The sequence below is a fragment of the Daktulosphaira vitifoliae genome, unplaced genomic scaffold (assembly GCF_025091365.1).
Source record: "Daktulosphaira vitifoliae isolate Bord-2020 unplaced genomic scaffold, ASM2509136v1 Scaffold_5, whole genome shotgun sequence".
NCBI lineage: Eukaryota > Metazoa > Arthropoda > Insecta > Hemiptera > Phylloxeridae > Daktulosphaira > Daktulosphaira vitifoliae.
Window position 1 is genome coordinate 14,628,939 of NW_026099576.1, and position 23,936 is coordinate 14,652,874.

The 23,936-nt window shown below is 26.3% G+C and overlaps 2 protein-coding genes across 5 annotated transcripts; both read left to right on the top strand.

The window, feature by feature from the left end:
• The first annotated feature begins 3,455 nt into the window (after nucleotides 1-3,455).
• On the top strand, nucleotides 3,456-9,721 carry LOC126906961 (F-box/LRR-repeat protein 20). Of its 4 annotated transcripts, XM_050687928.1 has the most exons (12): nucleotides 3,456-3,930; nucleotides 4,802-4,901; nucleotides 4,982-5,049; nucleotides 5,123-5,252; nucleotides 5,322-5,485; nucleotides 5,554-5,711; nucleotides 5,990-6,129; nucleotides 6,200-6,391; nucleotides 6,705-6,806; nucleotides 8,342-8,554; nucleotides 8,642-8,762; nucleotides 9,379-9,721. In XM_050687928.1, the coding sequence occupies exons 2-11, from the start codon at nucleotides 4,815-4,817 to the stop codon at nucleotides 8,747-8,749; spliced, it is 1,362 nt and encodes a 453-aa protein (XP_050543885.1). In that variant the 5' UTR covers nucleotides 3,456-3,930; nucleotides 4,802-4,814; the 3' UTR covers nucleotides 8,750-8,762; nucleotides 9,379-9,721. The 4 variants fall into 4 exon arrangements, with proteins under 4 accessions (XP_050543885.1, XP_050543882.1, XP_050543883.1 ...); XM_050687925.1 differs by lacking the exon at nucleotides 9,379-9,721 and having other exon boundaries at nucleotides 8,642-9,092; XM_050687926.1 differs by lacking the exons at nucleotides 3,456-3,930; nucleotides 9,379-9,721 and adding an exon at nucleotides 4,028-4,158 and having other exon boundaries at nucleotides 8,642-9,092.
• Nucleotides 9,722-11,339: 1,618 nt separating this feature from the next.
• On the top strand, nucleotides 11,340-22,189 carry LOC126907767 (tubulin beta-6 chain-like). The gene is made up of 4 exons (XM_050689352.1): nucleotides 11,340-11,396; nucleotides 11,465-11,573; nucleotides 11,635-11,827; nucleotides 21,149-22,189. Exons 1-4 carry the CDS (start codon nucleotides 11,340-11,342, stop codon nucleotides 22,101-22,103), a joined length of 1,314 nt encoding a protein of 437 aa, XP_050545309.1. The 3' UTR covers nucleotides 22,104-22,189.
• The last annotated feature ends 1,747 nt before the right edge of the window (nucleotides 22,190-23,936 follow it).

Genomic DNA, 23,936 nt, shown 5'->3' on the forward strand with positions numbered 1-23,936 from the left:
ATTTTCCTAAAAGTTAGAATAAATACTTTATAATAATTTATTTAATCCTTTAAATAATATTTTATTTGCTTTATTTGTATTTGCTTTATTTGTATTTGCTTTATATCTCAAAATGACATGTTCATACATTGTATGCTTTGATTTTTTTTAGTTTTAGTTTATCTACTTTTACACTTATGACTTTTTGTAATATAAACTTAAATGAATTCCTTTTAATTTAGTTTTAGCTTAGTTACAATGCTGAGAATATATTAAAGATATTGATTTTACCATGATGTATTTTTTTCATCTGTTCATGTTTAGGTTTACTCATTTTTATCATTGAGTATTTATGAACCGCACTACCCCAGTGTACTAGTGGAAAAAGGCTAATATCTTTTAAAATACTAGTTCGAAATCGATCAGTATTAAAATTATTGGCAATAACAAAATACAAATTTCTTTTATTAAAATAAAATTCTTATGTTCTTAAAAATAAAATAATTTTCAACGTGAACTGATCGAAAATCTTGTAATGACAATTATTTGAAATAATTAAAGATAATCAGATTTATCGGTTATATACCACGAACGTGTTTATCTCATGTACGTTTTTTAGTTACCTGTCTATTTTTAGAGAACTATTCTGTTTGAGTGATTATTGAGTTTTTTTACTAGTTATGAAACAAGTGTTTCGCTTTTTTGGTACATTGACAGTGCTCACCGGGGCTCTGGATACAATCCAGACCTAATCCGGGAGGAGGTGATCAGCACCACTCTCTNGTACCCGTCTATTTTTAGAGAACTATTCTGTTTGAGTGATTATTGAGTTTTTTTACTAGTTATGAAACAAGTGTTTCGCTTTTTGGTACATTGACAGTGCTCACCGGGGCTCTGGATACAATCCAGACCTAATCCGGGAGGAGGTGATCAGCACCACTCTCTGCTGCGTCGTAGAAGCACTTTGCAAACTTCCAACCCACAAATATCCACTGATAATTAGCGTTATTCTGGTAAGAGCAATCAATGTTCTAAATATCCAAATAGCCATTGACACAAAAAATCTAAATCCGACAGTAAATCAATTTCTAATTACCCCTAATCTCGAACTAGCTTCCTTACTGAACACGGCTACTTTGCGAATATTCCTAGCACTTAACTATATAGTATAGGAATCATACGTTTTGACAAATGTATCTCTGAAGGAAAATTTTGGGAAGGTTATGAATGTTGTGAACGTTGTTTTATTCAGACGTATTAATATAAAGAAACTCAGTAGAGGAGAGTCGCGCACAGAGATGACGTGGCATAGTTGGGTCAAGTATAATGATATCTGACAGTGATTAAAATCACTATCATAAAAAACGCTTCGATGCAAATTTTTAGACAGTGTTTAATTTTAAAAAATTAGAGTGGAAATAGGAATTNCAGTGTTTAATTTTAAAAAATTAGAGTGGAAATAGGAATTGATATTGCTTTTGTAATTAACCACCAATTTCTTAGAATTAAAGATTATCTACAGATTTACATCGAAGCGATTCTTATGATGGTGATTTTAGTCACTGTTAGCTATTGTCTATACTTGACTCAACTATGCTACACCATACTGTGCCCGCGACTCCATTGTGCTACTTTTTAGCTTCGATGCGAAGCTGAGAAGGTATTAATTTTACTATGAGAGAGTTTTAATATGGCAACTTTTAAATAAAAAATTAACTTTTTCAACTTAACTTTTGAAAATGTTCCGGAAATACTGACGCTTATATATATATATCTTAAATTAAAGCTTATGTAATATACTTTAATTTGAAAAAAAAATTGACCTCTGGATTTGTCTTCATGGTGAAAATGACTGCCGTATTCAAAATTATGCTATTTNAATAATTTTTGGCTAAAAATTGTATTTAAATTTAATAAGTATCCTTAAAATTAAGCTATACTAAAGGTGAATAAATACATAATATGCTTACACATGGTCTGTACAAATAATGTTAATCCACTAACTCTATTTCAAATATAATTTTACATAGCATTGTCGTGACAACTCTCACCGAACCGATTTCTTTCAATGATACGTCAAAAGATCACAAATCGTATCTAGTCGAAGACATTACTCTCAAAAATTAAAAAAAAATCCCTCGTTCCCCGTAAATGGGGGAAATCTCCAAAAAAATTACAAATTTAAAAATTACTAATTTTCGAAATTTTTAAAATTTTTTTTTCTTAAAACTGCCATAACTTTGTCAACAATGAACAAATCAATATAATTTTTTTTTATAGATGCTTGATGTCTTTATCTATCATTTGGTATATTTTTTTTTATAAATTTAAACCTTTACCAGCCCATAGGGGAGGATTCAAAATGACAATTTTTTCAACTTAACTTTTGAAAATGTTCCGGAAAGTCTGACACTTTTATATGTATCTTAAATTAAAGCTAATGTAATATACTTTAATATTAAAAAAAAAATGTTGGACTTTATTTTGTCTTCATGGTGAAAATAGTTACCAAATGCTATTTTTGTGTGAAAATTCTCGATTTTATATTTTACATATTTAACTTTTTGAAAAATGTATGGATCAATACAATTTTTTCATGAGAAATAATATTTATATACTTGTTCAATTCGACTTACTTGTTTTTTAAATCGGACTAAAAGAATTTTTTTTTCAAATTAAAGTATATTACATATGCTTTAATTTAAGGTATATATAAAAGTTGTCAGTATTTCCGAAACATTTTCAAAACTTATGTTAAAAAATTTCTACTTTTTATACGCCTTTTTAAATGTTTACAAAAATACATCAAATTATATTGAAATACTTAAAGTATCTATAAAAAAATTTATTTTGATTTGTTCATGTTTAAAAAAATTATGACAGTTTAAGAAAAAAAAAATGTCAAAAATAACCGATTTTTAAAATCAAAATTTTTGTGGGATTTTCCCCATTTGTTGAAAGTGAGGGAATTTTTTTCAATTTTTGAAGATAATGTCTTCGATTAGATTTAATTTGTGATCTTTTGACGTATCGTTGTAAGAAATCGGTTCGATGAGAGCTGAGATAAAGTGATTAGCATTGAAGCTAATATATACTGTATATATATATATATATCTTGTACTATTATGTGCACGTTACACTTGTGCAATCCAATTAGATATTTTATAAAGTTTAATTTTAAAAACTATTACGTATGTGTCGAGTAATATCAAAGACGTGTGATCATAACAAGTTGTCAAAAAAACAATTTCATTAAGACGCCATAGTATTAAGTAGAAATCTTTATTTTCCTAATGTTTTCAAATAAAAACATTGAAAAAATAGCCTTAGAACTGTTCAAGTACTACGGATAATGTATCAGCTGATACGATAAACAACACAGCTGATTGCCATAAAGACCATAGCACCCCCGCCTGCCCCCGTCCCTCTACCTAGTGATATTTTATTTATGTGTGTTATCGGCATGACCAGTGTTAAGGCCATCGGTGGTGGCATTATGATCGTGCGCTCTGTTACGTCGCGTTTGTTATTGTACGCACCTCTTCTTTGTTTTGCGGCTACATAATTGTATCTGTGTATGTGTGTAAACAAAATTATTGTCGCATTGGTATGACGAGTTGTGACGGCTGCTGTATCTGTATCTACAAATGCGACATCAGTGACAGTAGGCTTAACGTTAGTTACTAGTTAGGGAAGACGTGGTTGGGAAAGAGTGGTACGGCGACGAGACGGCATAAGCGTTTTCGGACAATGGTTTTTGTTTCGTTGTACCGAAGCGCAGCCCGTCAAGTCGTCACTCACGTCGAAGTTGTCCCGCTCAGTCCCAACTGAACTGTCCAAATCTGATAAATAGTAATATTTCTGTAAAAATAATTTATGTTGACGATAGTCGACGATCTTACTAAATACCAGTAATATTATGCAGTCGTCCTTTTCGAGGTGAATGTCAAGGCAAGTACTCGTAAACTCTATTTAATTTGTAGAATCAATGAACTCTTCCCCACTTTGCGCTCAAAATTTTTATCGTGCTACCATAGCAATCGCGAGCCGAAATTTTTTCGTTGTCCAAACAATGACATGATAAGTGATATTTTTATTGAAATAACAAATTATATTTTCAAAATTGAATTATGTTTAATTTTTCAAGTTGTATATTTTCAAAAATAAAACAATAGAATGGTAAATAGTGTACTGGTTTATTTTATACTTTCTGTTAGATAAAAATTATTTTTCATTAAATGGCAATAATAACATGAATCGTGAACTTTGATAGGATATAGTAGTTTTGTATGTTTGAGACTACTATTACTCCTTTTTAAAATTGTAATTACTAATTTGTATTATTTTAGACTTGGTATTTGTTCTGTCATCAATTAAAAAAATGATAGTTTCTTTTTTACGGTACAATTCATCTGCTTAATAATTCGTAAATAATATCAATCCCACAGTGATTCATATAATTTAATTATTCACTTTGCTTAAGAAATTTGAATATTTGTTAATTTATTGCCATGCAAATTGTCAGATACTGAAATATTTTGTATAGGTATACTTCAAGAGGACTGAAGCCCCACTGAATTTCGATAGCCCCCTAACAATCTTAGGGTAATAGTGATAATATAGCTATTTTTAAAAATTGACGCATTGTTGTTTTGTTTAATGTTAAGTTGAAAGTTATTTTTTTACGACAATTAGAAAAAAAACAAATGGTAACATTTATTTAGCCTTAAGCTAAACTTAAGTTAATAAACATTGAAATAATTGATAACTTTTCTTAACTTTTTAAATCATAAAAATTGTAATTTAAAATTTAATTTTACAGTTAAAATTTGATAATGGATAGTTTAATTAGAGATGTGCCATCTAATATATACCATCACAATAATTCTACAGTTTCAAACATGAAACATAGTTATGTTCAAGTAATGCATAAAATAATATTTAATATTTTTAACAAATTTTATGTGATATTTTATTTAATGTAATTGTATTTTTATTGTAGTTAACTAAAACACTTTTAGATGAAGATGCTCAAATAAATAAAAAACTACCTAAAGAACTTTTATTACGGTACATTTTTGAAACTATCATATAGTCTTCAATTAACATTATATAATATTATGTGTTAAAAATTATTTTTTAGAATATTTTCATACCTAGATGTTGTTTCACTATGTCGATGTGCTCAGGTATCTCGTGCTTGGAATGTACTTGCTTTAGATGGAAGCAATTGGCAAAAAATTGATTTATTTGATTTTCAGACAGATGTTGAAGTATATTTCATATCAGTGGATATATTTTTTTTTTTGCAATTTTTTAATGGTATAATAAATTGATCACAGGGGCCAGTCATAGAAAACATTTCTTGCAGATGTGGTGGTTTTTTAAGGCAAATAAGTTTGCGTGGATGTCAATCAGTTGGAGATGGTTCTTTAAAAACTCTTGCTCAGTGTTGTAATTTTATTGAGTATATCAACCTTAATGGTTGCAAAAGAATTACTGACAGGTTATTAAACTAAATATTTTTATTTAAGAATGATACTAACGTTTAATGAAATACAAATATTTTTACAGCACTAGTCAATCATTAAGTCAATATTGTAAAAAACTTTTGTCAATTGATATAGGCTCTTGTTCTATGATAAGCGATTTATCATTAAAATCATTATCTGATGGCTGTCCTAACTTAACTCATGTTAATATATCTTGGTGTGATGGAATAACAGAAAATGGTAAACTTAATTATAATCAAATGAAATAAATTTTTTTTTACTACAATGAAATGTATTTTACAGTGAAAAATTTAAGTATTACTGTAAAATTTGATGAATAAAAATAACATTAAGAAGGGGTTATAATTTTTTTTTTTCGTGCTCAGCAAGGTTCTTGTGCTGAGAAATATCTTGCCCAGTTCTGCTGCTCTTATTTCAATTCTTTGTCAGATTCCTATTCATCTACTTTCTAAGGTATATGTTTTTTCACTGAGATTCAATCTTTTTATTATTCATAGGAGTTGAAGCTTTGGCTCATGGATGTCCCAAACTAAAGTCTTTTATATCAAAAGGATGTACTAGAATGACAACACGAGCTATAAGTTGTTTGGCACAGCATTGTCCGAAATTAGAGATTATTAATTTGCATGGCTGTAATGTAATTATACAAACAATTGTTGCCATTTTTTTTTTTGTATTGATTATAATTTTTGCTGGATGTTTTTCAGAATATTGAAGATGAATCTGTGATCAATTTGGCTAGTAATTGTAACAACCTTAAATATTTGTGTCTAGCTAATTGTTCATTGTTGACAGATAATTGTCTAATAGCATTAGCTCAACAATGCTATCAATTAAATACTCTTGAAGTTGCTGGGTGTTCTCAATTTACTGATCTAGGATTTCAGTCTTTATCCAAAGTAAATAATTAATGAATATTAATATATTTTTCTATTAATTTCAGTTATTTTCATTTTGTTATAAGTAAGGCTATAGAAGAGTTCAAATGATTAAAGTGTTTTAACTATAAAAAATATAATAAGTCAATAGAAAATAGCCTTATGCTAATATTAAACAGAGAGCTAAGGTTGGGGTTTTTATCATAGTAAAAGTATAAAATAATTTTCCTAACTTTCTTCAATGTAATTTTATGTAAAGATTATGATAAATGTATTTCATTTTTAGTTTATTTTAGTTAAGTTTTACCAATTTAATAGTTTAATATTTGATTAGACTTGTCATTTAATGGAAAAAATGGATTTGGAAGAATGTGTTCTTATTACAGATTCTACACTAGTCCATTTAGCCATGGGATGTCCACGTCTTGAATATTTGGTAAGTTAGTAAGACTTTTTAATTTGATCACTTAGGCAAGGAATCAAACTCAGTCGTGTTATAATTTAGGCATAGTGTTCTACCATAAAATATTTTAAACGATACTGAATTTATAGAAAATATTAAAATATTAATAAACCTTCACATTTTACTTTTATTTGTAACATCTTATATAAGATTATTTGTCTAAAGACTTTTTTTCAAAATTTCTTAAAAAAATGTTGTTTTTATATTCAGCAATTATTTTCTTTTGCTTATAATATTTTATTGTAATATTAGTAATAGGTACCCCTCAATTTTTTATATATTTATATATTCCATCATTCTGATCAGTACAATACACTGGAAATGAGCTATCTTCAGAACTGGTTAATGTTAATTTTTAGCTGTAGCGAGTATTTTTTGACATTTTATATGCACTACATATTTTTTCATGTGTGTATCCAGTATTTAAATTTTTTTTATGTTTTGGTGTCAATGAAGCCTTCCTCCAGTTCTTAGCCCTTCACAGCTGATAATGTATTTTTTTAAATTAATACTTAAAATCAAAATTATCTTATTTATTGTTTGAATACGTAGTGCTATATGCACGTTTTGAAAAAAAATTTATATTTATATTATTATAGGTGTCTCTGATTTATTTTTTTAGGTCCTTCAATATATTTTTATAAAAATTTTAGGGACCCAGCACTGAGAGACGTATTTAAAGACTATCCCCTGTTTTAATTATTAATTATTAATTTATTGGTAGTGATTATTTTACTGGCTATGTGATTTGAGTAATGATACGTTCTTTAACACGTGGTGTGCCAATGTCTTGCATGTAATGATCAAACTACTTACAAATAGTTTGTCAGTTTGGGACATATGATCTACTAGAATAGTGGTTTGTCATGTTTTACAATAGTTGATTGTACAAAGGCGTTTAACACATTCACTAATATAAAAATTGTAGTTGGAAAATTTTTTATTAATGTTCTTTTTTTTATTATTCTCTGATTCCTTTAATTTGCAGACAATGTTTATTCCCTTATATTAAGTTAATTTTTTTTAAATTAAACAAAGCCCTTAATTTAACCATATTACAATCTCTTTTACTTGTGTGTTCCTTCTTTAATAGACTTGTGTATTTTATATCAATTACCCTTCAAAAACAATGTCCAAGTTTATAAGGTACAGGCATTGGCTTATTTTACGTCATCCTATTTAAACATGGTAAAGTGACAACTTAACCACAAGGTTTTTGGCATACATCAGTAGTCAACTATCATTAGATACAATTAATTTTATTTATAAGCTTACATTTTTTATCATACTGAATATTTAATTTGACATGTTTAACATAGTAATTTTATTTTTATTTTATAAGTTTTTATAATAACTTATAATACAATTTAAAAACTTTAAACATTTTTTTTTATTTAACATAAACAAGAAAATTAGCTTTAGTGTTTAATTTTTTTTTTTTTAGCCAAAATTTATAAGTAATTTTTTATAACCTGTCAATATTTACTAAAATCATTCATAAATTTCAGAGTTTATCACATTGTGAACTGATAACTGATGAAGGAATTAGGCATTTGGGCACATCCGCATGTGCATCAGAACATTTAGCAGTACTAGAATTAGATAATTGTCCTTTAATAACTGACGCATCTCTTGACCACCTTATTAACTGTCATAATTTACAAAGGATAGAATTATATGACTGTCAACTGATCACTAGAACAGGAATAAGACGACTTAGAGTAAGCAATTACCATGTTGTGAATTCAAAGTGTCAGCCTTTTATGAATATTGCATTAAAAAAAAATACTTTTATCTATTTTATTTAGACTCACTTACCAAATATAAAAGTACACGCATATTTTGCCCCTGTGACACCACCACCATCTACTGGCAACAGTCGTCAACGTTATTGTAGATGTTGTTCTATTTTGTGAGTCCAACTTAAAGGTTGGTCATGTATTTCACATTTATGTTCAAGACTAAATATTTGACAAGCATTAGTCAATAAATTTGTCAAACACATTAAGAAATGATTCTTTATTAAAAAGAACAGTTTTTAAATGTTGATTATTATTTTACACATTCTGAATTGATAAAATATTACTACATAGTAGATGTACCACATGTAATTTTAAGTTTTTTAAAGGTATTTTATACTTAAAAATTGATAAGAAATATTCAAGATGTTAAAATGTATATTTTTTTGTATGTAAACAAAAATACTAAAGTACACTTTTAAAATGAATAACATTCAAGTTAATTTGTTCTTGATTTTAATTTCTAATTGAAATTTGTATTTTGTTTTTGATCAAAGAACTAAAGTATTGAAGTTTTAAAAAATTATAACTACTTTAATTACATGATTGTTTACTTTATTTTTAAGTGTTACAATAAATCATATTGTTATTATCAGTTTTCAAATAATGTTCCTGTTTGACAATACAAATTATTATGTTTCTTGAGATTTATTGAAAAATTGTTGTATTTTAACCTTGCAATAATTAAACATTTAAATTATTTGTTGGATAGAAGTAATTGATAATTTATTATATTTTGTTTTCAGTGTGATGTTAACCGAACAAAATTATTCCTTTTTTGTATTATATTTTTGTTTTACTTCCTATTTTTTTCAATTAATTAATATGGTGATGTTTAATTTTGTTTTTTGTTATATAGTTTTTTAATATACCTAACATGTTTTTTGGGTATATCAATATGAATAAATCTACTACAATATTTATGATAAAACTCATTTCGATCAATATTTAAAATTTTTATTATTCATTTTTAATAATGTATGTTTTTTAAGCAAAAATTATGGTGCATGCAGTATTTTTAAAAAAAATGTTATTAAAAAATAAGCACTTTAAATGTTAATTTCAAATTTAAAATAAGATTCTGATTTATATTTCTAAGTCGCCAATTTATTTTTAGTTGATTAAATTCTATTACTTATGCTAATAACATTGTATAATTGTATGAATTAAAAATTTTTATTTTGGAACAAAAATGGGTACATTTTTAAATTAAAGCATATGTATTAAATTACATGACACAAGTTTTATGCTAATATTTTATTCAAAGTAATTAATTGAAATCAAGTAATATTTTTTAATTATCTAGGATAATTGATTTTTAAAAATGTTAAATTTTTAATCACGCTATTAATAAGATTTTACAATAACCCATGATTTTATCACATAATATTTTATGCATACTACAGAAATTAAATTATTCATTGTATGATTTTACATTATTAAGAAAATATTGAATAGGTTTTTAATTCAAAATATTTTTGTACTTTTTATTACATTATTATTATTATTATTGATTTTTAAAAAGATTTTGGAATATTTTACTACCTAAATTAATTTTGTATATCTACATTGAATGAATCAATGTACAATATAAAATTTTATTTGTACAGTAATTGTGCAGTTATGCATATAATATAGAAACTGTGATTTATATTTTGCTTAATGATTATTTTGTGAATAAAATTACAGTAAACTCCCGATTATCCGTGGAATAGGGTGGCAGGACATCCACGGATAAACGAATTCCGCGGATAATCCGCAAAATTAAATTTTACAATAAAAACTAAGTTGAAATTGAATTTATTTAAATTTATTCACAATATATTTATAATAATAAATATAAATTATTAAAATAAATAATATTTAATATTTAAATAAATGTTAAATGAATAAATAATTAATTAAAAAAATCAGTCAAAAGTTTTTGTTTCTTTGTTTGAAAACTCTTCTTTTTAACTTGTGATTGAAGTTTTTTTAATAACATTTTGTCACACAGAGTTGTATCGTCTTGTTCTTCTAGATATTTAATGATCCCGTCTATATGTTTTAGAGCTTCTTCATGGCTCACTTGCTTTACATCATNATTTTTAAGTTTTGTGTAATTATTCTTAGTAGTCTATTTAATATTTTTTGTGTTTAAATGTATTAATTTTGATAAATATTTATGTTCAGTTTTCAAGAATAAAATTTTAAACTTATTTAAAATATATAAAATTTAAACATTTTTAAATCAAATATCACTTTTTCTCTCTAAATAACATCAAAAAAACCCAGCACAGTGTGGTTGAGTTACTATGACACACTGAGAATGTGTCATAGATGGGTCAAGTATAATGATATCTAACAGTGATTAAAATCACTATCATAAAAAACGCTTCAATGCAAATCTTTAGATAGTGTTTAATTTAAAAAAATTAGTGGATTATTCCAAAAACTACATGATCTCCTATTTCCTTATTTATCCTGATAACAAGTTTTATGATTTATAAGTGTCATATAATGAATAAATGTATAAAGGGAAATGGTGTTATTTAAAAAAAAAAGTATGCCGAATGAAAGAGGGATATAAATATTATTTCTCATAAAAATTGTTTAATAAGTAATGTCTTTTTTTATTATTTACTATGACAACTTATTAAATTGAAACTAAAATTAATTTATAAAATACTAATTAGTATTTGCAAAACATTTTTTTATTTAAGATAAAATGAATGAAATAATTCAACTACAAATTGGTCAATGCGGAAATCAAATTGGAAGTAACGTCAGTTAACTGTTATTTCTTAGTAAATTAAATAATTCAAAGTCATAAATATTAATATGATTGTATAGTTTTGGAAAACAATATCAGATGAACACGGAATCAATGAATCGGGGGAGATTATCCAGTCATATAATATTCACTTAGATCGAATATGTGTTTATTACAATGAATCATCTAGTAAAAGATGTAAGCCACTGTATAAAGCAGGTTGATTGTTTAATTTTATGAATGATTTCAGATAAAAAATATGTACCTAGAGCAGTGCTAATAGATTTAGAGCCTGGAACACTAGAATCGATTGGCAGTGGTTACAAATGCAAGTTTAGTCATCAAAATTTTATTTCTGGAATAACAGGAGCTGGAAATAATTGGGCCAAAGGATATAATTTAGACGGAATTGAGATGTTAGATCGAGTTTTGAATACTGTGAGGTAGAAATTGAATTCATAAATAAAATTGTTTCGTCATTAATTTAATATTGTAAATAGAAATCATAATTATGTTAAAACTAAATTATTTAAATAATTTAGATGAGTAAGCTGAAAATTGAAGATTCCTTGTTAAATTTATAAAAATATCTATCAAAATTACTTTTTATTAAATTTTAATACTTTTTTAAAATGTTTAGAAAGAGGTCAAACATCCTTAGGGGTTCAGACATTAAAAAATTTTACTCGTCACAAATTTTACTAGTCTGTCATGATTAGTAGCATACAGTTTTTCTGGTCTTTTACTCATAATTTTAGCTTTAAGCGAAGTGAAGAAGGTATTAATTTTACTGTGTTTTTTTTACTTATTATTTTTGTTTCTGTTACCACTTTTTCTCAGCTTTCACTGAATCCATTTCTTTCAACGATACGTCAAAAGATCACAAATCATATTTAGTCGAACACATAACTCTCAAAAATTGAACAAATTTCTCTGGTTCCCCGTAAAAGGGGGAAATCTACAATAAAATTACAAATTTAAAAATCACTAATTTTCGACATTTTTTCAATTTATTTTTTTAAATTTTTAAAAATAGATAAATAAAAATAATTTTTTTTTTATAGATACTTTAGATATTAGATATTTAGATTCAATAACTTCAATAGAGATCAAGGACTCTATCATTGAAGTCACCTTTCGTTTGAAGAAATGTATCATTCATATTAAAGTTTTTTTTCTATGTAATTTTTTTTTTATGGTTCTTATTTATTTTCTTAGCTCTCACTTGACCAACATTTTTTAACGATACATCAAATAATCACAATTATTTTCTAGTTAAAAATTCTACTCTCAAAATTTCCACTTTATCAATTAAAAAGTTACTTAGCCCACAATCTCCATATAGACAATAAAAATTATTCATTTTTAATGTTTTTAAAGTATTTATTGTTGAATTAGGTTTGATATGATAATAGGATTCAACTACAAAATTAAATAATTTTACTTTATAATATATTAATTTTTTTATTTTATTAGTGTGTTACTACCAGTCTTAATAATAATAATAGAAAAGATTATTGGTGATAGAAAAAATATAATTCCTGATTTGAAATTAGCACGAAAAATTGAATAATAAAAGTATATTTTTGACTCTGATGAAAATTTTTTGCAGATAATTTATTCAATTTTCTACAATTTTTATACACGTTTGCCATAAAGGTAATAACTACTTTACAATTTTTTATAAATTCGCCGAAAAAATTACAATACTGAATTATTTAATATCAATCTCATACTATATTTAATTGCTATAGTAAATATTTATTCATATATTATTACTATAAATCATAGAACTACTAATTAGGAATAATCAAGGAAATAGGAGTTAATTTTATTTTTGGAAAAACTCAACAATTTTTTAAAATTAAACACAATCTACAGATTAGCATCGAAGCGTTTCTTTTGATAGTGGTTTTAATCACAGTCAGATATCATATATACTTGTCCCAACTATGCCATGTCCACTAGGGTGGCCCTCAAAAATCGAATGTCTTTTTTTTTTTTACACTACCCCTTAATTTTTTTTTAATGGTCAAAAAAATGAGCTGTGCAAAATTTGGGACCGATCCGTTAAGGTTAACCCGTGCCCCCGGGCCTATTAAGTTGAGTCGAAGAGTCAAATTTAATAGAAATAACTGATCTATGTCTCATAACTTTTTTTTCTCTTAACTTAGAATAATAAAAGTAAAACTCAAGTAAAGGAAATTTTACAAGAAATTCAAAAATAATAACTTCAATGTTGTTTTCTCAATAAATAGCCCACAAAAACACTACATACAGTAAAAAACATGTAAAAGTCTTAAAATACGTTATAACTGATTTTGTTGATTTTTAATTATTTATTTTCATTTTATTTTTTGGAAAACGCATATTCGTTTAAAAAAAGATTCTAGAAGTTTAATTTTTTATGCCAAGTACGATAATTATATTAGATTTATTATTTTATGGACAGTTAATTAATGATTAATTACAAACCTAACAGTTTAATTTAATTGTTATTAACAATTTTTAATTTATTTTTTTTTAAATAATAATAACTTTAAAAAAAATATTTTAACAATAATTAAATTATATTATTGTAATATATTTTTTGATAATGTACTTTTTTTACAATTAGGAAATTTTTTCCGATAAATACTTACTATTTGTAAAACATATTGTTTCTGTTCTTCATTTATAGTTTATATTTAATGTAGTCTTAGATTAATTTAATGCCACGCTAGGCTGTATCATTAATGACTCGTAATTTACTTATAGTATTTAAAGCATTTATGTAACTGTTGTTCGCACTCCAAAATGATGGATCAATTTTCAAAAAATCAGTGTTCAGATTAAATAGTTGTAAATTTGATGGTAACTTACTACCAGTTATTTCGTGGGAATAATTACCAATAAGATAAATATTAGTTCGTAATACCTTTAAAGACGCTAAAAGTATTGTACATTTGTGATTAAAACGTATCATTTAATATATAATAATAAACATGTAAAATATATTTAACGTGTTCACAAATTGTCTGCTGCATTTATACGACACAAATTATGTCAGTTGTCGAAAATAACTCAAATATACTTATCTTTAATAATAATATAATTGGTACTATCTTAAAGTAATTCAGTAAACCAAAATTGATATATTGATACGACAAAATGTAATAATACAATCAATTTTGTTAAGTTTGTAATTAATCATTAATTAACTGTCCATAAAATAATAAATCTAATATAATTATCGTACTTGGCATAAAAAATTAAACTTCTAGAATCTTTTTTTAAATGAATATGCGTTTTCCAAAAAATAAAATGAAAATAAATAATTAAAAATCAACAAAATCAGTTATAACGTATTTTAAGACTTTTACATGTTTTTTACTGTATGTAGTGTTTTTGTGGGCTATTTATTGAGAAAACAACATTGAAGTTATTATTTTTGAATTTCTTGTAAAATTTCCTTTACTTGAGTTTTACTTTTATTATTCTAAGTTAAGAGAAAAAAAAGTTATGAGACATAGATCAGTTATTTCTATTAAATTTGACTCTTCGACTCAACTTAATAGACCCGGGGGCACGGGTTAACCTTAACGGATCGGTCCCAAATTTTGCACAGCTCATTTTTTTGACCATTAAAAAAAAATTAAGGGGTAGTGTAAAAAAAAAAAAGACATTCGATTTTTGAGGGCCACCCTAATGTCCACATTATGCCGTGACCCCGCTGTACTACTGTTTTTTAATTTTATCTTTGTTAAAAGTTTTGTGATTTAACAGATTTATGATGTTATAAGTATAACGCATGATAAATACTTCATATAGGTGTTAAATCTAGTAAGAAATTGATATACTATACTTTAATATTGTAATTTTTACGGAGAAATTATAAAAATTATAGTACTAAAAAAAATTATAAGTACTTTAAGTATGATCTTTTACTTCTATGGCAAATATATTTAAAAATTTATTCACAAAATTGATGCAATACATTTTAAAAATAATTTTTTTGCTAATTATGAATAAATATACTAGTGTAATAAATACACTGTCTACAGATTTGTATCGAAGCGTTTATTATGATAGTGATTTTAATCACTGTCAGATAGCATCTATACTTATTCAAACTATGCCGCGACCCCACTATGCTACTATTTTAGCTTCGATGCGAAGCTGAGAAGGTATTAATTTTACTATGATGTGTTTTTTTTTTTGTATGTCTGTAAACTTTCAATCTCAGCTCTCGCTGGACCGATTTTGATGAAAAATATGTATCTAATCGTATCTAGTCGAAGACATTACCCTCAAAATTTGAAAAAATTCCCTCGTTCCCCGTAAACAGGGAAATCCCCCAAAAAATTACAAATTTAAAAATCGCTAATTTTCGAAATTTTTTTTTACTTAAAATTGCCATAACTTTTTTAAAAATGACCAAATCAAAATAATTTTTTTTTTATAGATACCTTAGGTATTTACCCATCATTTTATATATTTTTGTGAACATTTGACCCTTTACAAGCCCACAGGAAGGGTTTCAAAATGGTAACTTTTTTACAAAAAATTAACTTTTTAAAATGTTTTTCTATTTCAGTTATCCATTACGATAAAAATGCAAAAAAATATTGATCTACTCTGATAAATTTACTATAAATAGTAATTATAAAACTTCCTAACTGCATATTAATCTTAATGATACAATTTTTTTAATCCTCATAAAATTTTCTATTTAATGATGTCAATTTCAAACTTGCCAATTGAGTTAAAAGTTATGGTAAAATAAATTATTTTTTTTATTATAAACATTTACAAAAATCAATTTTAAACGATTAAAAAATAGGTTAAATATGTCATTTTCCTTATTTTTAACATATTAATAATCAAAATCAGTATTAATTTAAAACAATTTTTTTTTTTTTCTTAATTGTTTTTTTTTTTATATGTAAATACTTATTTTTTAACAATAAGTAATAATATTAAAACTTAGAAGTATTAGAAAAAGTTTAATTGCACATTTGAAAACATCGCGAAAAGTTGATTTAGAAAAGTATATTTTTGTTTCTGGTGAAAGTTCCTTGTAGTTTAGTGTATTTATTCATAAGTAACAACATTTTTTTATTAAAAAGTATTGCATCAATCCCTTTAAATTTTTATACACGTTAAAAGTATATGAATATACTCTTTTTTATTTTTATAATATCTCCGTAAAAATTACAATATTATTGAATATCAATTTCATACTAAATTTAATTACTATAATTATTATGTATTCATATATTATAATTATAAATCGGGATAAAATTAAGGGAATAAGAGTTATGGTTGTTTTTGAAATAATCTACCAATCTTTTAAAATTAAACACTATCTACAGATTTGCATCGAAGCGTTTCTTTTGATAGTGATTTTAATCACTTTCAGATATCATCTATACTTGTTCAAACTATGCCACGTTCATACTGTGCCGCGAACTTACTATGCTACCGTTTTTTTTTTTTTTTTTTGATTAGATATATAGTAATTTTAAAAATCAGCATTGAGTAATGACTTAATTTTATTTTCGCACACATTTTTTGATGTTTAATTTAATGAAAAAAATTGAATTGTGGTAAAAATCTAACGTAGCTCTAAAATAATACAGTTTATATTTTTGAAATAAATAAGGTTTATACATTATATATTTTTAAATTTGAATAATCCATTTAATAATTTTTATTACAATTTTTTTTATAATTATAAAAATATTATTTCTATTATAATTTTATATTTTTTCCATAATAGATTTTTTTTTTAATAATATACAAATATTTTTATAACTACATTATAATATTTAATGTTATATCAACTTTCTTATAATAATAATCTTTTATAACATTATTTTTTTCTCGTTAAAGCTTACTCAATACTAACTGTTTTCTTACCCCATCAAAGGGGGTAAAAGTATGCTTTGATTTTTAATTTTGTTTCAGTTTATTTCTTATTTAATAAAGTTCTAACTTCACTATTAATATATAACTAATATTTTTTAATTGTTTTTTTAGCTTAAATAACTGTATTATTATATGAGATAAAAATTTGCGCATTTTTATCTCATGTTATTCTATTAATTAGGCTTTATTGCCTATGTGTTAGGTATTTTTCTTGTAGTCTTTGATAACCAGAAATTTTTTATAAATTATATTTTATTTTTAAATTATATTTAATATAATAACAGTTAACTATTTAAAACAATTTATTATAATACGGCAGATGTTTTAAAATAAATGTTTGTCCAATTATTTATAAATAACAGAATATTTCAATATAAATGTATTTAGAGAATATGTTTTTAACTATTTGTCGAACTTTATTTTGTTCAAAAAATTTAAATCATAATTATTATTATTAATTTCCAAATGTTTTTATTAAATCTTGTCAATTTTATTTTTTTATTATACCATGTCATTTTATATACAAAAGCAAATACGAGTTCAAAAAATACAATAAATCAATTAGATGAGTTACTAATGCATCCTGGATGGAGAAACTTAAACGATGTAAAATTTATAAAATATTGTAATAAAATATATTATATTAAAAATTTGATTGAAACACCTACACTTAGCATTCAACTTAAGAAAAAGATACGGGCCTTGACTATATATCTTGGATGCACATATGCAAAAGTAATGAATAATCTTTTTTCAATAATTATCAACTGCATACAAATTTTTAAAAAAGAAAACTACTTAATACATAGATACATTTATGTTGAAGAGCTCATAAACATAATATCCACATTAATTATTCCAATAGCTACATTGATGAAAGGCGCCATGGACGCTTTAGATTTATTACATAAAGTACCATGGTCTTCTTTTAAAAAAAGCAACAATCACTACATAATGAGTCCTTTGTTGGGGAAAATAGGAGATATTCTTGACAAATTAAACGAACAAACTATATCATGTGATAATATATCTGTATACATTTGGGCACTTGATATCATAGATTTATTTTTTAATAATGGAAAAAAAATTTAGAATATGACACTTATCTTTACTGCGAATTCGTACCTTATGATACGAATTATTTATGGAATGAATGGGTTCAAGAAAATATAGTTATTGAGGATGACATTAAATTTGTATTTTTAAAATTTTTATCCAGAAAAATTAAAAATTATGTCACGACAGAAATTATAGAAAAGTATTTTCAACTGGGATTTCTATTTGATCCAATAACTGAAGAAACGTTTGTACCAACACCAGATAAGCTAATTGAACCAGGTATAATAATAATACCAGGAAATAATCTTGTTTCTCCTTCATCTTCCTCGTCTTAATCACAACTACTTGGGGTCAGTCACCCTTATCCTGAACTTCCACTTGACACGATCTCCCACATCATCTATGCTCACATCAGCTGTCTTCATATTACATTCAATAGCATCCCTCCATCTCTTTTTTGGTCTTCCTCTACCTCTTATTCTTTCAACATTCATTTCTATAACTGTTCTACAGCTTCCGATTCTTCTCTCCTCATAACATGACCAAACCATCTAAGTCTATTTTCTTTCATCTATCCACGATTGACGCTATCCTATAATCCCTTATATATGCTCGTTCCTTGTCCTATATTCTCTATCCACTCCATTCATCCATCTAAGCATTCTCATCTCTGCTACTCTCATTCTCTGCTCTACTTTCTTATCAACCGCCCAACACTCTGAACCATACATAATAGCTGGCCTCACTACAATCTTGTAGAATTTACCTTTCAGCCTCAATGGAATTCTTTTATCGCATAAGACGCTAGCCGCTTCTTTCCAATTCAACCACCAGCTCTTAAATCTGTGTCTTACATCCTCGTCAATACCCTCGCTCTAAGGCACAACTGATCCTAAATACTTAAAACTTTCCACCTCTCCAATCACGTACTCGCCTATTGTCACTGATTTCCTCACTGGAAAATAATAAAATATTAATTAAAATATAACTTTAAAGTCATACAAATTTTTTTATTAATCTAGATTTGGAATTTAAATAACAGATGAAGAAAGACTAAAAACTAAGAATTTGGTAATTGTTGAGTGATATTGTCTCATAAGAGAATATACAGATTTTCTAGTCATTTAATTTCCACTTTCATGAATACCTCCCAGACCATCATCAAATTTTGTTAATTGAATATTTTCTATATTTATAAAACATAAATAATCACAATTTACATTATTATTTTTTTATTATTAAATTATGATTAATATAATAATATGACATTATTTAAAACAATTAATTGTAATACAACAGATGTTTTAACATAATTGTTTGTCTAATTATTTATAAATATATAATACTTGTCTTTAACTCTTTATCAAATTATATTTTGTTCAAAAAATTTCAATCATAATTATTATTATTAATATCCAAATGTTTTTATTAAATCTTGTCAATTTAATTTTTTTATTATACCATGTAATTTTATATAAAAAAACAAATACGAGTTCAAAAAATACAAAAGATCAATTAGATGAGTTACTAATGTATCCTGAATGTATAAAATTTAAACGTTCTGAAATCATAAAAATCATTCTGTATGTAAAATTCTGTATTCTTTATAATTTTTTAATAGTAACAATATTTTCTATAGGGAAGAAGGCCTATATAAGTTTTAATTCGATACTGAATTATTATTCTTTTTTTATTAATACTTTTGATAAAAACACGGATTCTTTATATGTAGTTGTATAGTTTGTAAACTGCATGCGTGGACGGTATGCGGGGCAAGATTTCTATGAATGGTTTAAAATCTGAAATTTTCACGAATACTATTTCAATATTTAGCCTAATATTAAAATTTTTTCCAAACGTCTCTTTCATCTTCTAAAGCGAGAAATATGAGTTTTTCTTAAAGTTGTCATTTTCGTCGTCTTACCCAACTATGGGGCATGATAACAAAAACGATAGTAAAACATTGTAACCAAAACTATTGTTAAAGCAATGGGTTCTTATAAATTAACAAAGTGTACCGTAATAGACTAATATATTAAGAATGAATTGCTATGTGTAATTTATTTTTAGAAAAAATGAATTCCTCATCTTTCCCTACTTGTCATCTTGCTTGTTCGTTAAGGTGCGTATCGATTATGAGCGGCAGCCGCGCGAGCCATGTTCGTCCGCAGCAATCCGTTTATTTGGCGCGCGAGCCATTTTAACTTAGACCCAGAGAAAAACCTCGATCTATATAATAAATTCATTGTTCAAATTGATAAATATGTCATTACTATTGAATCTATGATATATTTATCAATATGATATTTTTTTTTCTTGTCTTGAACAATAATTATTCATAAGAATAATTATTTTGTTCGTATTGATAAAACATTATCAGAAACCCTTGATAAAATTTCTCTATCAAAATTGATTGAGGTTTTTCTTTGGGTGTATCTTATTTTAGAGCGCGGCAGCCTCACGTGGCAAGTTATCCAGGTTTGGTTGGGTTCCTAACTAAAACTTCTTTGCCACGTGCTATTTTACTGACATAAATTGGCCTCCGCGCGGCAACAAAAAAGTTGGCTCGCGTGGCAACTCGGTATCCATTTGGCGCGGCTGCCGCGTGAGCCAATGTTCGAGGGTTTGCCGCGCATAATCAATACGCACCTTAATGGTTAATATGTAATTAACAGAATTCACTTGCCAAATTTTACCAAGTATATAACTAATGTAAATGATTTATACTACTATAAATTTGTTGTACGTAGTAAATACATTTATCAATTTTGATATATTTATATTTGTTTTAAAAGGCTTGAAGCTGAAAAATGCGATTGTCTTCAGGGATTCCAAATAACTCATTCACTAGGTGGTGGTACTGGTTCTGGTTTGGGTTCACGGCTGATGAGCAAGATTCAACAAATCTATCCGAAACGAATGATAAGTTCATTTAGTGTAGTTCCATCATCTAAAGTTTCAGATACTATAGTAGAACCGTATAATGCACTTATGGCCATGGAACACTTGATATGTGATGTTCAAGGCGTTCATTTAATAGACAACAGCGCCCTATTTGACGTTTGTCGTTGTAAGCTGAACTTGACGTCACCAACTTACGGCGACCTCAATCATCTGGTTGCACAGACTATGTCTGGAGTGACTACCGGGTTCAGATTTTCTGGGCCGGGTAGACAGCAGCAGATGATTGGAGACCTGAAGACGCTGATCACAAACATGGTTCCATTGCCTAAGCTGCATTTTTTTACATCTGGATTAGCACCGTTAACATACAGAACTCAGAGCTCTCGGACCGGTCTTTCACTTGAAGACGTTGTTGGACACTTGGCGGATCCTAAGAGGTTATTGGTGTCATGCGATACGGGACGTTGTTTAGCTGCCGCATTGATGTTCCGCGGCAGTAATGAAATGTGTCCCATTGAAGTTAATAAACTTGTTTATCGTGGCCTATTAATCGATTTTGTCGAATGGATACCGGATAACGTAAAAACGTTCATTTACAGAGGGTTACCGTCCCACGGCCTTAAAGTGAGTGGCACGATAATGACAAACGGTACGAATAGTAAAGGTATATTCCAAAGAGTCTTGAAGCTCTACTCGCGTTTGATGAGTAGAAAAGCATTCCTACATCTATACACTGAACAAGGATTAGAAATTAACGATTTCCAGCAAGCCGAAGAACAAATAAAAAGCCTTATAGCAGATTACTTGGAATGTGAGAAAACAAGTTGCAGCTCAGGCCAAAACTAAAACGTACAAACAATTTATGGAAATAATAAAAATTTCAATTTTTTTATCAGTATTTATATGATATAACACAAAATATCTGTAATCTAATAATTAAATTGAAACAAATGTATTTCAATTTTTTTATACAGAGTGATTTTTTTAACGCTAGCTACTCAAATTATCTTAAAATAAAAAGATTTTTAAATATTAATTATTTAGTTTTTGTTAGTTACACATGTATTTCCTTTTATATGTTATAATACAATTTGTAGGTCCATCCCTTATGTTTTATAGGGGTGTCAAATTTTTTTTTTTTTAGGGCAACATACATAATAAACTAGTTTATAAAATAGAAAATGGTCTAATTAAGAATATAATTAGTCAATTACAACCAGGCACGTAGCCAGAAAATGTTTATTGGATGGGCCAACAATTTTGGGCCCTTGTATCATTTTCCATAATTTGTTTCCCATGAAAAGCTAGTGGGGGGCTCCCTCCACTCCTCCTTAGACAGTATCCCAAACTATGAATCTTACAAGTTCAAAATTTTACCATTGGTTGGTTAAAAACAAATTGTTTTCGTATAAAGTATACTAATTATTACAGTATTGTAAAAAATGGATAGTACCTATAATTAAAAAAAAAAAAGTACTTTCATCTTCACTATCGGGATGAATTTTTCATATTGTGAAAAATAAATAAAATAATGATGTGAACATAAGCTGATTTAATTTTTCAACTTTTAAGCTATGAAGAAAAAATAATTTATACCTATATACTAATAACAAATAAGTTATAAATAATTTTTAAAGTAAATATAAATTATAAGCATTGTAAAATTTATTTTATTTTAAATTAAAAACAATTCCTGCCTTTTTTTAGTCATATTTTTATTACTATTATTTAGAGCACGCAAATAACAAATTAACAAAAACAAATAAATTAACTATTGTAACTACTAAATTATAAAAAATGAAACAGATTAAAGATAAGATTTATCAAAAAATTTTTCATAAAGTATTATTCTATCGAATTTTGTAATCAACTAAATTCTAATCAATGCAGATACTTGGTAGTTTGTTATCATTTGTTGGACCAGAGTTAAAAAAAAATTTACCTACAACTACATTTGGAGTAACTGCTATTCCATTTATTATTACGTCTAGAACGTTATCTTTTTCAAATAACGTTTTCTGTGAATATAAAAATGACAATACAGTCATATTAATAACTGTATTACTCAATAGTAATCACAAATCAATAATAATTTCAATGTATATAAAACCTAGCACGTTTTTAATAATTCGTAAAAATAATTGAATTTTAAATTTGGGGGGACACATTAAATCTAAGGGGGCCCCATATCTACGTGCCTGATTACAATATTTCGGAATTAATTCCCATTTTCATACCTAGGCGAGAGAAAGGGTACGCGGCCGCTTTGTGCCATATTTTTCGTATATTGAGCTTTTTCACAATAAAACTAGTATTTTTCAATCATTACTGTATTAAGCTTATTTTATTTCACAATAATACTAGTATTTTTCGTTCATTATAGTTTTAAGCTTATTTTAAAAATTATTTTTAACAATTTTAGTTCGAAGTGCTTTAATAGCGTGTTTTTTTTTTAGTATGTTTAAACTATATTTATTTTTTACTTTTTAGTTTTATATGCTATGAGAGTGTGTTTTTTAGTTTTTTTAAACTATATTTTTTTTACATAAATAGCTACGGTATGTATGTATTTGGTTAAAATATTATAGTATGTAATATGACTGTAAGTTTCAAGTACTGTTCCGTCGAACTTTTCCCCTGCTTTATCGACTTTATGATGGTAGTTACTATCAATATCAT